The sequence below is a fragment of the Pristiophorus japonicus genome, chromosome 16 (genome assembly GCF_044704955.1).
Source record: "Pristiophorus japonicus isolate sPriJap1 chromosome 16, sPriJap1.hap1, whole genome shotgun sequence".
NCBI classification, from domain to species: domain Eukaryota; kingdom Metazoa; phylum Chordata; class Chondrichthyes; family Pristiophoridae; genus Pristiophorus; species Pristiophorus japonicus.
In genome coordinates, this window is record NC_091992.1 from 122,429,395 (window position 1) to 122,444,933 (window position 15,539).

At 43.5% G+C, this 15,539-nt stretch overlaps 1 protein-coding gene across 3 annotated transcripts in view; it reads right to left on the reverse strand.

Moving 5' to 3' along the window:
- LOC139226778 (CDP-diacylglycerol--glycerol-3-phosphate 3-phosphatidyltransferase, mitochondrial) overlaps nucleotides 1-15,539 on the reverse strand; it is a 40,575-nt gene that overhangs the window by 10,057 nt on the left and 14,979 nt on the right. Inside the window, exons 7-8 of one of the 3 annotated variants that reach the window (XM_070857779.1) lie at nucleotides 13,810-14,337; nucleotides 7,201-7,247 (exon numbers count right to left, since the gene is read on the reverse strand). In XM_070857779.1, coding sequence (XP_070713880.1) covers nucleotides 7,201-7,247; nucleotides 13,810-14,337 — 575 coding nt within the window. Of the gene's footprint in view, nucleotides 1-7,200; nucleotides 7,248-10,567; nucleotides 10,667-13,809; nucleotides 14,338-15,539 lie in introns of those variants that run through there. The other 2 variants (XM_070857780.1, XM_070857778.1) reach the window with 2 other exon arrangements.

Consider the following 15,539-nt stretch of genomic DNA (forward strand, 5'->3'; position numbering starts at 1 on the left):
ACCATGCCTCCATACACACAACAGACCAACCCAACCTCATCATGGTTGAACTCAAGATTGTCTCCCAGAATGTGAAGACTCAACCACCCAATTAAATGGATCAAAATCTGATCAACCTCAGTAAAGAACATGCAGAAGTGGCATTTCTACAAGAGTCCCACCTTACCCTCTCCCGAGTAAACATAGAAAATAGGTGCAGGAGTAGGACATTCAGCCCTTCGAGCCTGCACCGCCATTCAATAAGATCATGGCTGATCATTCCCTCAGTACCCCTTTCCTGCTTTCTCTCCATACCCCTTGATCTCTTTAGCCGTAAGGGCCATATCGAACTCCCTCTTGAATATATCCAATGAACTGGCATCAATAACTCTCTGCGGCAGGGAATTCCACAGGTTAACAACTCTCTGAATGAAGAAGTTTCTCCTCATCTCAGTCCTAAATGGCCTACCTCTTATCCGAAGATTATGTCCCCTGGTTCTGGACTTCCCCAACATCGGAAAATTTTTTCCCGCATCTAACCTGTCCCGTACCGTCAAAATCTTATACGTTTCCATGAGATCTCCTCTCATCCTTCTAAACTCCAGTGAATAAAGACACAGTTGATCCAGTCTCTCCTCATATGTCAGTCCAGCCAGCCCTGGAATCAGTCTGGTGAACCTTCGCTGCACTCCCTCAATAGCAAGAACGTCCTTCCTCAGATTAGAAGACCAAAACTGAACACAATATTCCAGGTGAGGCCTCACTAAGGCCCTGTACAACTGCAGTAAGACCTCCCTGCTTCTATACTCAAATCCCCTAGCTATGAAGGCCAACATACCATTTGCCTTCTTCATCGCCTGCTGTACCTGCATGCCAATTTTCAATGACTGATGAACCATGACACCCAGGTCTCGTTGCACCTCCCTGTTTCCTAATCTGCCGCCATTCACATAATATTCTGCCTTCGTGTTTTTGCCACCAAACTGGATAACCTCACATTTATCCACATTATACTGCTTCTGCCATGCATTTGCCCATTCACCTAACCTGTCCCAAGTCACCCTGCAGCCTCTTAGCGTCCGCCTCACAGCTCACAACGCCACCCAGTTTAATGTCATCTACAAACTTGGAGATATTACACTCAATTCCTTCATCTAAATCGTTAATGTATATTGTAAAGAGCTGGGGTCCCAGCACTGAGCCCTGCGGCACTCCACTAGTCACTGCCTGCCATTCTGAAAAGGACCCGTTTATCCCGACTCTCTGCTTCTTGTCTGCCAACCAGTTCTCTATCCACGTCAGTACATTACCCCCAAATACCATGTGCTTTGATTTTGCACACCAATCTCGTGTGTGGGACCTTGTCAAAAGCCTTTTGAAAGTCCAAATACACCACATCCACTGGTTCTTCCTTGTCCACTCTGCTAGTTACATCCTCAAAAAATTCCAGAAGATTCGTCAAGCATGAATTCCCTTTCATAAATCCATGCTGACTTGGACCGATCCTATCACTGTTTTCCAAATGCGCTGTTATTTCATCCTTAATGATTGATTCCAACATTTTCCCCACTACTGATGTCAGGCTAACCGGTCTATAATTACCCGGTTTCTTTCTCCCTCCTTTTTTTCAAAAAAAGTGGTGTTACATTAGCTACCCTCCAGTCCATAGGAACTGATCCAGAGTCGATAGACTGTTGGAAAATGATCACCAATGCATCCACTATTTCTAGAGCCACTTCCTTAAGTACTCTGGGATGCAGACTATCAGGCCCCAGGGGTTTATCGGCCTTCAATCCCATCAATTTCCCTAACACAATTTCCCGCCGAATAAGGATATCCTTCAGTTCCTCCTTCTCACTAGACCCACTGTCCCCTAGTACATTCGGAAGGTTATTTGTGTCTTCCTTCGTGAAGACAGAACCGAAGTATTTGTTCAATTGGTCTGCCATTTTTTTGTTCCCCATTATAAATTCACCTGAATCCGACTGCAAGGGACCTACGTTTGTCTTCACTAATCTTTTTCTCTTCACATATTTGCAGTCAGTTTTTATGTTTCCTGCAAGCTTCCTCTCATACTCTATTTTCCCCTTCTTAATTAAACCCTTAGTCCTCCTCTTTTGAATTCTAAATTTCTCCCAGTCCTCAGGTGTGATGCTTTTGTAGCCAATTTATATGCCTCTTCCTTGGTTTTAACACTATCTTTAATTTCCCTTGTTAGCCACGGTTGAGCCACCTTCCCCGTTTTATTTTTACTCCAGACAGGGATGTACAATTGTTGAAGTTCATCCATGTGATCTTTAAATGTTTGCCATTGCTTATCCACCCTTTAAGTATCCTTTGCCAGTCTATTCTAGCCAATTCACGCCTCATACCGTCAAAGTTACCTTTCCTTAAGTTCAGGACCCTAGTTTCCGAATTAACTGTGTCACTCTCCATCTTAATAAAGAATTCTACCATATTATGGTCACTCTTCCCCAAGGGGCCTTGCACAATAAGATTGCTAATTAGTCCCTTCTCATTACACATCACCCATTCTAGGATGGGCAGCTCTCTAGTTGGTTCTTCGACATATTGGTCTGGAGAACCATCCCTAATACACTCCAGGAAATTTTCCTCCACCACATTGCTACCAGTTTGGTTAGCCCAATCAATATGTAGATTAAAGTCGCCCATGATAACTGCTGTACCTTTATTGCAAACATCCCTTATTTCTTGTTTGATGCTGTCCCCAACCTCACTACTACTGTTTGGTGGTCTGTACACAACTCCCACTAGCGTTTTCTGCCCTTTGGTATTCCGCAGCTCCACCCATACCACATCATCCAGGCTAATGTCCCTCCTTACTATTGCACTGCATTAATTTCCTCTTTAACCAGCAACGCCACCCTGCCTCCTTTTCCTCTCTGTCTATCCTTCCTAAATGTTGAATACCCCTGGATGTTGAGTTCCCAGCCTTGGTCATCCTGGAGCCATGTCTCCGTGATGATAATTACATCATATCCGTTAAGTGCTATCTGCGCAGTTAATTCGTCCACCTTATTTTCTATGTATCTATTACTAGGGGAATCAAGGGGTATGGTGAGAAAGCAGGAATGGGGTACTGAAGTTGCATGTTCAGCCATGAACTTATTGAATGGCGGTGCAGACTGGAAGGGCCGAATGGCCTACTCCTGCACCTATTTTCTATGTATCTATGAATACTCCTCGCATTGAGGCACAGAGCCTTAAGGCTTGTCTTTTTAACACACTTTGCCCCTTTAGAATTTTGCTGTAATGTGGCCCTTTTTGTTTTTTGTCTTGGGTTTCTCTGCCCTCCACTTTTACTATTCTCCTTTCTATCTTTTGCTTCTGCCTCCACTTTATTTCCCTCTGTCTCCCTGCATAGATTCCCATCCCCCTGCCATGTTAGTTTAACTCCTCCCCAACAGCACTAGCAAACACTCCCCCTAAGACATTGGTTCCGGTCCTGCCCAGGTGCAGACCGTCCGGTTTGTACTGGTCCCATCTCCCCCAGAACCGGTTCCAATGTCCCAGGAATTTGAATCCCTCCCTTCTGCATCACTCCTCAAGCCATGTATTCATCTGAGCTATCCTGCAATTCCTACTCTGTCTCACACATGGCAATGGTAGCAATCCGGAGATTACTACTTTTGAGGTCCTACTTTTTAAATTTAGCTCCTAGCTCCCTAAATTCGTCTCGTAGGACCTCATCCCATTTTTTACCAATATCGTTGGTACCTATATGTACCACAACAACTGGCTGTTCACCCTCCCTTTTCAGAATGTCCTGCACCCGCTCCGAGACATTCTTGACCCTTGCACCAGGGAGGCAACATACTATCCTGGAGTCTCGATTGCGGCCACAGAAACGCCTATCTATTCCCCTTACAATTGAATCCCCTATAACTATAGCTCTCCCACTCTTTTTCCTGCCATCTTGTGCAGCAGAGCCAGCCACGGTGCCATGAACTTGGCTGCTGCTGCCCTCCCCGGATGAGTCATCCTCCTCAACAGTACCCAAAGCGGTGTACCTGTTTTGCAGGGAGATGACCGCAGGGGACCCCTGCACTACCTTCCTTGCACTGCTCTTCCTGTTGGTCACCCATCCCCTATCTGGCTGTGTACCCTTTACCTGCGGTAAGACCAACTTGCTAAACGTGCTATTCACGTCATTCTCAGCATCGTGGATGCTCCAGAGTGAATCCACCCGCAGCTCCAGTGCCGCAATGCGGTCCGTCAGGAGCTGGAGGCGGATACACTTCCCGCACACGTAGTCATCAGGGACACCGGAAGCGTTCCTGACTTCCCACATATTACAGGAGGAGCATAACACGTGTCCGAGCTGTCCTGCCATGATTTAACTCTTAAGATGAACTTAATTTGGCAACAATGCTAAATGTTACTTATTGATATAGAAAAGAAAAAAGAAAAACTACTCACCAATCACCAGCCAATCACTTACCCCCTTGGCTGTGACGTCACCTTTCGATTTCTTTCTACTTCTTTTTTGACTCCCTGCTGCAGCTGTACCGGCTGTCCTCGCGCCGACTCACGAACTCCCGAGCCTCTCCTCGATACTGGGCCTTGTGTAGGCCGCCTCGATCTCCCCACCCTGCCTCGCGCCGACTCACGAACTCCCGAGCCTCTCCTCGATACTGGGCCTTGTGTAGGCCGCCTCGATCTCCCCACCCTGCCTCTCGCCGACTCACGAACTCCCGAGCCTCTCCTCGATACTGGGCCTTGTGTAGGCCGCCTCGATCTCCCCACCCTGCCTCGCGCCGACTCACGAACTCCCGAGCCTCTCCTCGATACTGGGCCTTGTGTAGGCCGCCTCGATCTCCCCACCCTGCCTCGCGCCGACTCACGAACTCCCGAGCCTCTCCTCGATGCTGGGCCTTGTGTAGGCCGCCTCGATCTCCCCGCTCCACCTCTCGTCGACTTGCCGAGTATGGCAAACCAAGAGCAGAGGCTGCTGATTAGAAAGCACTACCCTTCACCATCCCTAGTGTAGATGGTCTCTCTATCCCGACAAAGGATTGAAACGATGTAATGCTCAGTATGCATTTCCAAATGTAGACTTCCCCCCTCACTCTCCACAGCAGTATTTCTTTCAATTCTTCTCTGTCCCTCCCCCCGGCACCACCACACATGGAAGGCAATCTATACTGAACCCTCCATCCTCAGCTGGAAAGACATTCAGCAGATGTCGGGCACTTAGGGCAGGCAGCTAGAACAATTCAGACATGATGAATCACCCTAGGCCTAACCAAGGTATGGTGAGCCATGCACTTCAAACAAGGAATATACCTTTTACTGAAATCCACAACAAACCCAGGAAAAAGAAAATCACGGACTTTTTCCTGAAGTAATCACAACTGTCCTGAATCACAGGTTGCAACATATGACCATTAGCCATCCTTAAACGTGCATCAGTCATTCTTCAGCTGACATTCGCCAATCTACTAACCACTTTGGTACTGGTACCTGAACCCTATGCTCTTTGGTGACCTAGAGACCCTGGAAGACCTGTTACCTCTTTGATGCTACTCTGGGAAATCACTAAGGTAGTTCTTAAGGCCATATAGTATCATTGTCTCCTCCACCAAGAATCATAAAATACAGAGATACCTGGAGCAAAGAATAGTGAAGTCAGATACAAAAGACAGCAGAGAACTACAAGTGAGCCCCAATTCAAAACATCCCATTATCAGCTGCAACAAACCTCCTCAGTAGCCTCCTCCGGCCCGACAACCCTCCCCCATCTCTGACCTTTTGTGCATCCCCCACTTCCTTCGTCCCACCACTGGCGGCCATGCCGTCAGCTGTCTAGACCCTAAGCTTTGGAATTCTCTCTCTGCCTCTCTCCTCCTTTAAGACGCTCCTTAAAGCTATCACAGATGCAAAATACTGAACATCTGATACATAGCCATGATCTTATTGAATGGCGGTGCAGGCTCGAAGGGTCAAATGGCACACTCCTGCACCTATTTTCTATATGAAAAGTCATCGAACTGAAACGTTAACTCTGTTTCTCTCTCCTCAGATGCTGCCTGACCTGCTGAGTATTCCCAGCATTTTCGGTTTTTATTACCTTAAAATCTACCTCTAGTCCTAATGTCTCCTTCTTTGGCTCCGTGTCAATTTTTGTCCGATTACGATTTTGTGAAAGTGTCTTAGGACATTTCACTACGTTAAAGGCACTATATAAATGCAAGTTGGTGTTGTTCAAGATGATGTATAAGGTGCCTGATTAGAACACTTATTGTAACAGACACGCTCATTAACATGAATATGTTTGCTAAAATTCTCCTGCTGATGTGTCCTGTAACACAGAACCATTTCCCACCATTCATTTGCTGCTGGCAAGTTTCAGAATTTCCCTCAGCTTGTAACAAGCTTCAGTATTTTGCTACACTCATCTCAGGCTCTTGCAGCTCAGATATCTCCTTTTAATAAATTCCTGCAGTACTCCTAGATTCCCCTCCCCCCTTCTTCCTTGTGGCCTTTGTGTTCCTTCTTATTTTAATACCCATTGACACAGTTTAGAAGCTGCTTGATTAACTTAATAAATAAAATGGTATATACTGCATAGTCAACATTACTGTTAAAAGTGCTCTATTTTTCCTCAGCTGAGATATTCTAATGTTACTGCCAACTCACAGCCTTCGGGATTAGACATACAATATATCATTTACAATTTTCATTCTTTTTTCTCTCAGCAACGCACACCTCGACTGAAAATATTGCACCGTAAATGCAGTCCTATATATACCTTGGTATTTAAGCTTCTAATAATACATTTAACGAAATAAAAATATTTGCAGGATACCACACTATCTTTTGTTCTCTTCATACAATGAACCCTATTACTAGAACTACAAAGTGTTCGTGTTGTGGCGATGTCCTAACTCTTCAGAGATGAATTACCTCCCAGCTATTTCTGGGAGCTACAGGAAGCAAACAGCAGTTCCCAGAAATTACCTAAGAATGCAAACATTGAAAACATTCGGTATTATCCATTCATCTACTCTCAAGCAACATTGAAAAGTAGTCTGTTTGTGGAACAGCAAAATATGTGGACTAAGGTAACATGTGAAATATAGATCTATAAAAAAGGCTGTATCATCATTTGTAAACATATCAATACATGTTATGCTCTACATTATATTAAGAATTAAACTTTGTGAATTTGTATTGGATAAAACAATTTTAAGATAGTACCTTCAAATTGTTTAGAAACCCTGCGTCACCACTAAAGATCTGCATTCCTGAATATTTAAAGAATGAAGGTTGCAAATCATGCAGCATTGTGTGAATAATCTTTAAAGCTCTGAATTGAAACATTAGATATCTCATTTTAAAAAAATTATTTTAATAACAATGTTAAATATGCAACATAAGGTATATAACCAAAAAAGTATATAAACTAACAATCGGCTTTCAAAATGGATCAAACATGTCAAAGATTTGTCCCAAATTATCCTTAACAATAAGAGTCACAACAATATTTTTAAAAAGGAATTATTCACTCATGTAAATATCTTTTTGAACATAACACCTGCAATTTATAAACTGCTCATTTCATGTTGTAAAATCCATATCTAAAATGAAAACCTAAAAATTGGACAATAAAACTATACAGGTACTTTTACTGTTCCCTCGTGACACGTATTCTCCTTACTTGAACTAAGAAGCTGTAATCAAAAGTCATATAAAATTCCTTCCCTAAATCTTTATAAACTCATCAAGGAGTTCTGCATCTGTCCTGCAGGTATACAAGATGAATTAAAATCTAGCTGGTGGCATAACTGAACTAACAAAAGGTTTGGCATTAAATATTTTTCCAACCATCACTTATAGTAGTTGCATTTTTTTTTTTGCACGCAGAAAGCTTTTAATAGTGCTATAACTTACATAAACCATTGCCATTTGGCAAAGCAGAAATTATTATTCAACTTACTTTACCATTACAAGTAACTATAAACCACACAAGTTCATGCAGCATGTAATCATCACTCACCACTTTGGGCATCATTTGAACCACAGCCAGCATTAGTGAAAAGGCCATGCAATGCCTAAGGCCAAATAACATTTGCATTTCCCATCAGCTCCCTCTAGGTGTGTGTACCGTAAATGTTTCCCTTTGTGAACACGTATTCATCAAGGACAGGATTGTGTTGGGAAATTCATAGTTTTCCATTTTCCAGCAGTAGCAGCTTCAGTCTCAGGTCAGATGTTTTTGTGTTAACAGCTCTTCCCCAATTCCAGAAAAAAAAATCTCCTGTTGTTACAGTACATCACAATTTTTTCTGAGCTGGCTTTGGATCTGCCCTGGTTACATCGAAGAGTGGATTTCAGAGCACCAATGGCAAAGAAAAAACTGTGCATTCAATTGTGTAAAACTGGGCACAGACCCTCCGCTCAATACCAAATGTACATAGCTAGTCCGTACAGCCCAAACTCTCAGCATACCCAAGCCCTGAAAAATTGGCAGCAGCCGATGTGTGATGACGGGGCTTCCAGGTGTTTACCTGGCGATGGCCCAGTCTGTGCAAATTTAATACAAAGATACCTTCAAAATCAAGGAAATACACTGGTGCTTCTATGGAACAATGGGGCATTTTTCAACAATACTGCATGATGTTTGGGATTGTAAATAACGGCCCCCCTAGAGATGATTGATTAATTAACTAACATCTGAACCCCCCCCCCCGATGTGGGCTGAAAAAGATTTAATCTTGAGGAGACCTAACCCAGACAAATGTCCAGTTTTGATGAAAGGTCATCGACCTGAAACATTCTCGGTTTTCTGCTTGACCTGCTGAGTGTTTCCAACATTTTCTGTTTTTATGTCCGTTTTGAGCTGGACTCCTGCTGATGAGCTGGTTCCTGGGTATTAACAACTTAAATGCTGATCCGAGCAGTAGACAAGTATAAGTTGTAAACAAAGTCCATAACAGCCAAAAATTACATTTTGCCACAACATTTTCCAAGCATTTATTGCTTAGTAATAATGCTGGTTTAACCTATGTAAATGTTCCGAACCATTGTACGCAAGCAGGATACTGTGTGGGACTTTCCATAAACAATAAATGAAACTAGTTCCTCCTTTTTTGATTATGAAGTCACAGCTCATTTACTGGTTTCAAACCTCATGGAAAATCTCTAACTGGCACCAAATAGTGTCATTATTTATTTGGTTCACCTCTCAGGTGGACATAAAAGATCCCAAGGCACTATTAATGGCCATTATCACATTGCTGTTTGTGGGAGCTTGCTGTACGCAAATTGGCTGCCGCGTTTCCTACATTATCACTTCAAAACTAATTCATTGGCTGTAAAGCGTTTTGGACATCCTGAGGTTGTGACAGGCACTATATAAATGCAAGTCTTTATTTTCTTTCTTTGTTTTGGTTGAGATTCAATCACCTCCATTCTGGTTTTGATTCTGCACACCGTCACTCTAACTCATTGTTGGGATGGGGGCAACACTGGTAAGGCAGGATTTCTTGCCAATCCCTACTTGCCTTGAGCACAAGACTGGGTTACAAGTTCTCTTCCATGAAAGACATTAGTGAACCAGTTGGGTTTTGACAACAAATGGGCAGCTTTGCTGGTACCAGCCCACAAATTACCAGATTTATTCAATGTAATTCAAACTCATGACCTCTGGATTGTTAGTCCAATACCATAACCACTACACTATCATATCTGTAATATAATTTATAGCACACACTACCTTGGAGAGCTAAACCATTAACCTATCAGCTTTATATTGCAAAATGACTAATGGTGATTGGTGCTTCATTAAGACCTCAAAGTGGTGATTATTTATAAATATGTAAAGAAAGAACTTGCATTTAGATAGCACCTTTCACGACCTCAGGATGTCCCAAAGCACTTTGTAGCTAATGAGTTTTTTTTTTGAAGTGTAGTCACTGCTGTGATGTAAGAGGATTTACTGTGACTGAAAGGCTGCATTCGAGGGAGCAGCGTGCGGCAGCACGGTCCCGGCCTGCAAGACCATCAGCAGGCCGGGGCCATCAGAGGGAGCAGTGTGCGGCGGCATACCACTGCAGGAGGGCAACGGTTGCGAAGTCAGGTCGCTGATTGCAGTGCGGGCAGGCACAGCAGGAGGGGCGAAGGAGTGGCAAGAGATTGTAGAAGGAAGTGACCGGGGCCCAGGAGAGGCGTGAGTCTGGGGCCCAGAAGGGGCAAGGGCCCAGGGGCAGCACGGGCCAGCCCACACTGCGATATGTGTGCGCGCTCAGTCCGTGCAGCAGAGCTGGTCTCCAGTCGTCTCGGTTAATCCTTGCCACTGGACCAAGACCTAGCTCTGTCAAGCCCGTGTGGTGGCTGGTGTGCAACGGCCACCACACGTTAAAAAAATCCAAGCACAGGTATCTTCCACCCTCCCAAGATGTAGTTCGGGATCTGGAATATTAGGTCCTTCATTGAAACACCTGTCAACTCATTCCTTTTGGCGTGGAAGCAAGTCATCCTCGCTTTGAGGGACTGCCTATGATAATGTAGGTACAATACTGTAGTGTGATTCTCCATGAGTAATACTTGCCCTGAAAGCTGTTTGAACAAAACAGGTTCCTCATTTTCTGGCAATGAAACCATAGCTCATTTGCAAGCTTTAAATCTCCAGGGAAAACCAATCACTGGCCCCAAAGAACTTCCTCTGGAAGAGAAGATGATAGGCTAGAAAGGATGATCTACCAAACAAAATATGAAACGGTACTAATTGTAATATACATTTCTCTAACCTTAGCCCACACATTACAGCATTTCTGGCCAGAACCATTGCAGGCAATTATTTTTCTGACTGAGTATCAGTTGCACCCAATCAGGTCCCTCAGAGAACCACCGACTTCATCGAAAATCAGAAGCTACCTTTGTCGTGGCATCATCTAAGAAGCCAAATACCATTTATGCATGAAGATAAGCAGCATAGCACATATTGAACCAACTCACACTGTCATAGCAGTTGGGAGATGCAGGTTTAATACACAATACCACTGAGTTTCCAGTTAGAATGCACTGGAGTAGGTACTGGTTCTCAAGGAAACGCTGCTTTTCACACTACCTCGGCTACTGTTTGGGGGGGGGGGGGGGGAGGGGGGGGGAGTAGCTAACCCCCAGCCTCCAGAGAAAATAGTTAATAACCCCCACTCCCACTGGTCAAATCAGGAGATTCCAGAGATCAGATCAACTGAATCATAGAATAGTACAGCACGGAAGGAGGCCATTCGGCCCATCGAGTCTGCGCCACCTCTTTCAAGAGCAATGCAGTTAGTCCCTTGCTCTTTCCCCATATATCTGCAATTTTTTGCTTCAAATTCCCTTTTGAAGGCTATTATTGAATCTGTATCCACCACCTTACATTCCAAATCCTGACCACTCGTTGTATAAAAATGTTTTTCCTCATGTCGTCTGTTTTTTTTGCCAATCACCTTAAATCTATGCTCTTTGGTTATCGACCCTTCAGCCATTGGAAACAGTTTCTCTATATTTACTCTATCTATCTAAACCCTTCATTGCTACAACCTTGCATTCTAAATACTTGCAGGTAACAGCTGGTTTGCTCAATTATGTAGCTCCTGTTTCAGGATCCATCACGTCCATTTTTACATAAATAGGAGCAGGAATAGTTCATTTGGCCCCTCGAGCCTGCTCCGTCATTCAATAAGATCCTGGCTGATCTGAACTTGGGCTCCACTCCACTTCCCTGCCCGCTCTCCGTAACCCTTCACTCCCTGATCACTTAAAAATCTTGTCTATCTCCACCTTAAATATATTCAGTGACCCAGCCTCCACAGCTCTCTGGGGCAGAGAATTCCACAGATTTATGTCATCTCAGTTCTAAATGGACGACCCCTTATTCTTTAACTGTGCCCCCTTGTTCTGAATTTCCCCACGAATGAAAACATCCTCTCTGCATCCACCTTGTCGAGTCCCCTCAGTATCTTATATGTTTCAATAAGAGCACCACCATAAGAGCTGGCCCAACCTGCTCATCCTTTCTTCATAAGACAACCCCCTCAGCTTAGGAATCAATCTAGTGAACCTTCTCTGTACTGCCTCCAATGCAAGTATATCCTTTCTTAAATAAGGAGACCAAAACTGTACGCAGTACTCTAAGTGTGGCCTGTACAGTTGTAGCAGGACTTCCCTGCTTTTATACTCCATCCCCCTTGCAATAAAGGCCAACATTCCATTGTACATCCACATTCTCATTTCCTTTTTATTTCATAAACTTGGCTTTGCGTTCACCCCATATTCCCCTGCTACAAATTCAACAGTTTAACTTCTGTAGAGTTTCATAACTCAGTGGATTTAAAATAATCTTTAAGGCCCTGGCAACCAACATCCTCCAATATTCCTGGTGCTGCCAGGTTTGGACTGGTTGCGAAAATCTCTGAATAAAGTTCCCAACCAGGCATAGAGCACAAATACAATGGAGGCTTGAGATGTCTACCTCCTCAACTAAATGCAGAAATTGTTGCAACCTGCACCTTACTTTGAGTCTTTTTTTTTAAATCAGTTTACATCTCAAGAGTCTGCTTCTAGGTTACCGTGGTTAATTGGCACAAAACTGGCTCCCGAGTCCAGTCATGCAGCGTTACATTTTGTAATTAGCTGGTAATTTAAACAAGGCTATGTTAGGCCACGCAAAGTTTTACTGGAATATAACGTGCCCTTCTCATGTGTCAGGAAGGAAGCTTTTTAATACACTGCAATGTATCAAATGCATTGACCTTAAACTACATGGAGAAAGCCTATCACATGCGCTTGTAGTGTGGAGCGCTGTTTTTAAGAATACAGTAAGATTCCTGCCCTTCCAAAACAAACCTGGCCACACAACACATGGATAAATAGATTACCTTTGATGCAGGATCTCGCAAAGGGTTTTCACAGCCAATGCACGATTTTTGAAGAGTAGTTATTGGTATTGTGTAAGGAAACACGGCAGTCCACAAACATCAATGAGATAAATGACCATATAATCCGTTTTCGTGAGGGATAACTGTTAGCCAGGGCAGTAGGCTGACCTCCCCTGCTCTTCTTCAAATAGTGACTTGGGATCTTTTACAACCACCACAGAGGGCAGATAGGGCCTCGGTTTAACATCTCATCGGAAAGAGGGCACCTCAGACAGTGCATCACATCCCAAGGGAGGGAGGAGAGCAATGTTCTCGTTAAGCTGTGTGCCTGTGCAGCTGTCTGGAGGCCCCACGCAGGCCAGTTGCCGGCTTTACAATGGACAAACTGTGCATGCGTGGAAATTTGAAGGGGTCGCACAACCCAAAAAATAATTAGAGGGAACATTGGAGGAGAGGACTTTTACTGAAAAATCTAGTGGGAAATCAGTGGCAGGAGGAAATCAGCGACTTTGCACGCCCTCTCCCCAGGTGGGGACACAATGGGCCACACAGGCAGCCATGTTTTGAACAGAAGGTTATGACACACCGCGCTGGGCCTAGAGCAGAAAGCTTAAAAAACACAGGTCAGTTTTTGCAGTTAGAAGCAGGCTGAAAAAAGCTAATGCCAAAAACAAGTAAATCAGACCACAGGAGGGAAAGGGTTGATTCTCCTCTTCCAATCTCCCATTCCCTCAGTTCACCACTTCAATAAACATGGGGTGAATTACAAGCAGTTCATCTACCTGAAAAATCTAGGATGTCTTCACTGCAAATACAAAGGACAGACAAACCAAACCAACATAACTGAGCAAAATTTTTCTTTTTTTAAAACATTCATTTTTTTTTTTAATCCGTTTTTTAAAAAGTGTACGTTTTACCATTGTTTAAAAAAACCACCCACCTTTCGCATGGAAAGTCCATCCTTTCCTGAAGTACTCGTGTAATCTTATTCTGTCTTGCAGTCCACTCCGGCACACTCTGCTGTAAAACTGTTTGGCAATGTAAACATAAGCAGAAGGAATGGCTCCTGCTATACCCTTCGCACCGAAGAAACCATTCACCTCTGGTGAGGCTAGCAGTATCTGATAATCTGCACTGGTACCCAAAATAAGATTCATATAGGCTTGAGTGAGGTTGAAATACCCTGAAGTCAAGTACATCTTGGAATTCACCTCAGCCTCGGTCATTAAAGCTTCAGTCACGTGCTCATCTATTCTAATTTCAAATGGCCTCATCTGTATTATGGGGTAAATCCAAGTGTCCGTGTGTCTCAGAGCTCTACCAACGTCACTGGGCAGTGCCAACTCTTCTTCAGAGGTACTCTCAGCCAAGCCCATTATATAGTTCCTGTACTGCTGTTTGCTTCGTGCTTCATTCACCACGGCCATGATCCTCTTATTTGCTGCCGCACAGAAATCTGCTCGACTACCTGCAAAATTTCAACAGTGCGTTTTAATTATTGCTGCTTTCCATGGTCAGGACAGATTTCAGTTTAACAAAAAGTGATGTTTGAATTATGTCAAATTAAAGATTATACTATAAATGTGTGGATGTTCACTAAAAATAACAAGTTCTGTTTAAAAGGAAGGTAAAAACCATAAGCTAAAATTATTTTCAAGGATAGAATAGTCATAGAATTCATTTTGACTTTTTCAGCGCTAATAATGTTAATTTCACAAGAGGCCTGGCAAATATACCAGATATCGCCCGTTCCTTCATGGTCGTTACTCCCCAAAGAACAGCATTGTGGGAGCACTTTCACCACACAGACTGCAATGGTTCAAGAAGATGGTTCACCACCACTTTCTCAAGGGCAATTAGGGATGGACAATAAATGCTGGCCTTGCCAGCAACACCCACATCCCCAAAATGAATTTTTAAAAGTGAGCAGAGTGAAAAACATCGCGTGCAGCAAGTGGCGAGTAGCATTCCAGAATAGACTCAGATATCTCAGTCCACAATACTATGATTATGTTTTTTCGACCATTGGAAGGATTCATCTTGAAATACTACTTAAATAAGTTAGTGAGTTCACAAAGAGTTAATATCCAGCTTCCACCTGTGGATGCATAGGGAAGGAGGCAGTCAAGTCAGATAAGCCAATTATTGTAAATGTTATCCCTCCACAATATCTGGGACAATAGGGCATCATTATCTGATTTCAGATGCATTCAGTGGACATTACATTTATTGGAAGGAATTGCATTCATGCATATACAACATGAGCTGGTCTAACTGGGCCTCCACCCAGCCAGGCAGGAGCCTGTTTAATTGAAAGGCCTACTGGCCAACCCCTGGACAGGGAAGAATTGAGAGGATGAGTCCACAAATTCGTGTTGGTAGAAGCAGAAGAACAAAACACATTCAAAGCCTTTCCTAAAACAAAGACTGCCAAATGAAGTGAGCAGGAATTGAGTCTCCTTTAAGAAGATTAGATAACTGGTCAGATTCCAGAGAAAGAGACAAAGTAGGTGTTTTTCAGCCTGCTAAAAAGAGTACGGTGCAATTTACTATTTGTTACGAGATGAGAAGCAAGTCCGATGCATATATAGGTGGAATTACTTCAAATGTTTACCAATTTGTCAATTGTAAATAACATCCAGCTTCCTCTCATTAAGTATGCGATAGTAT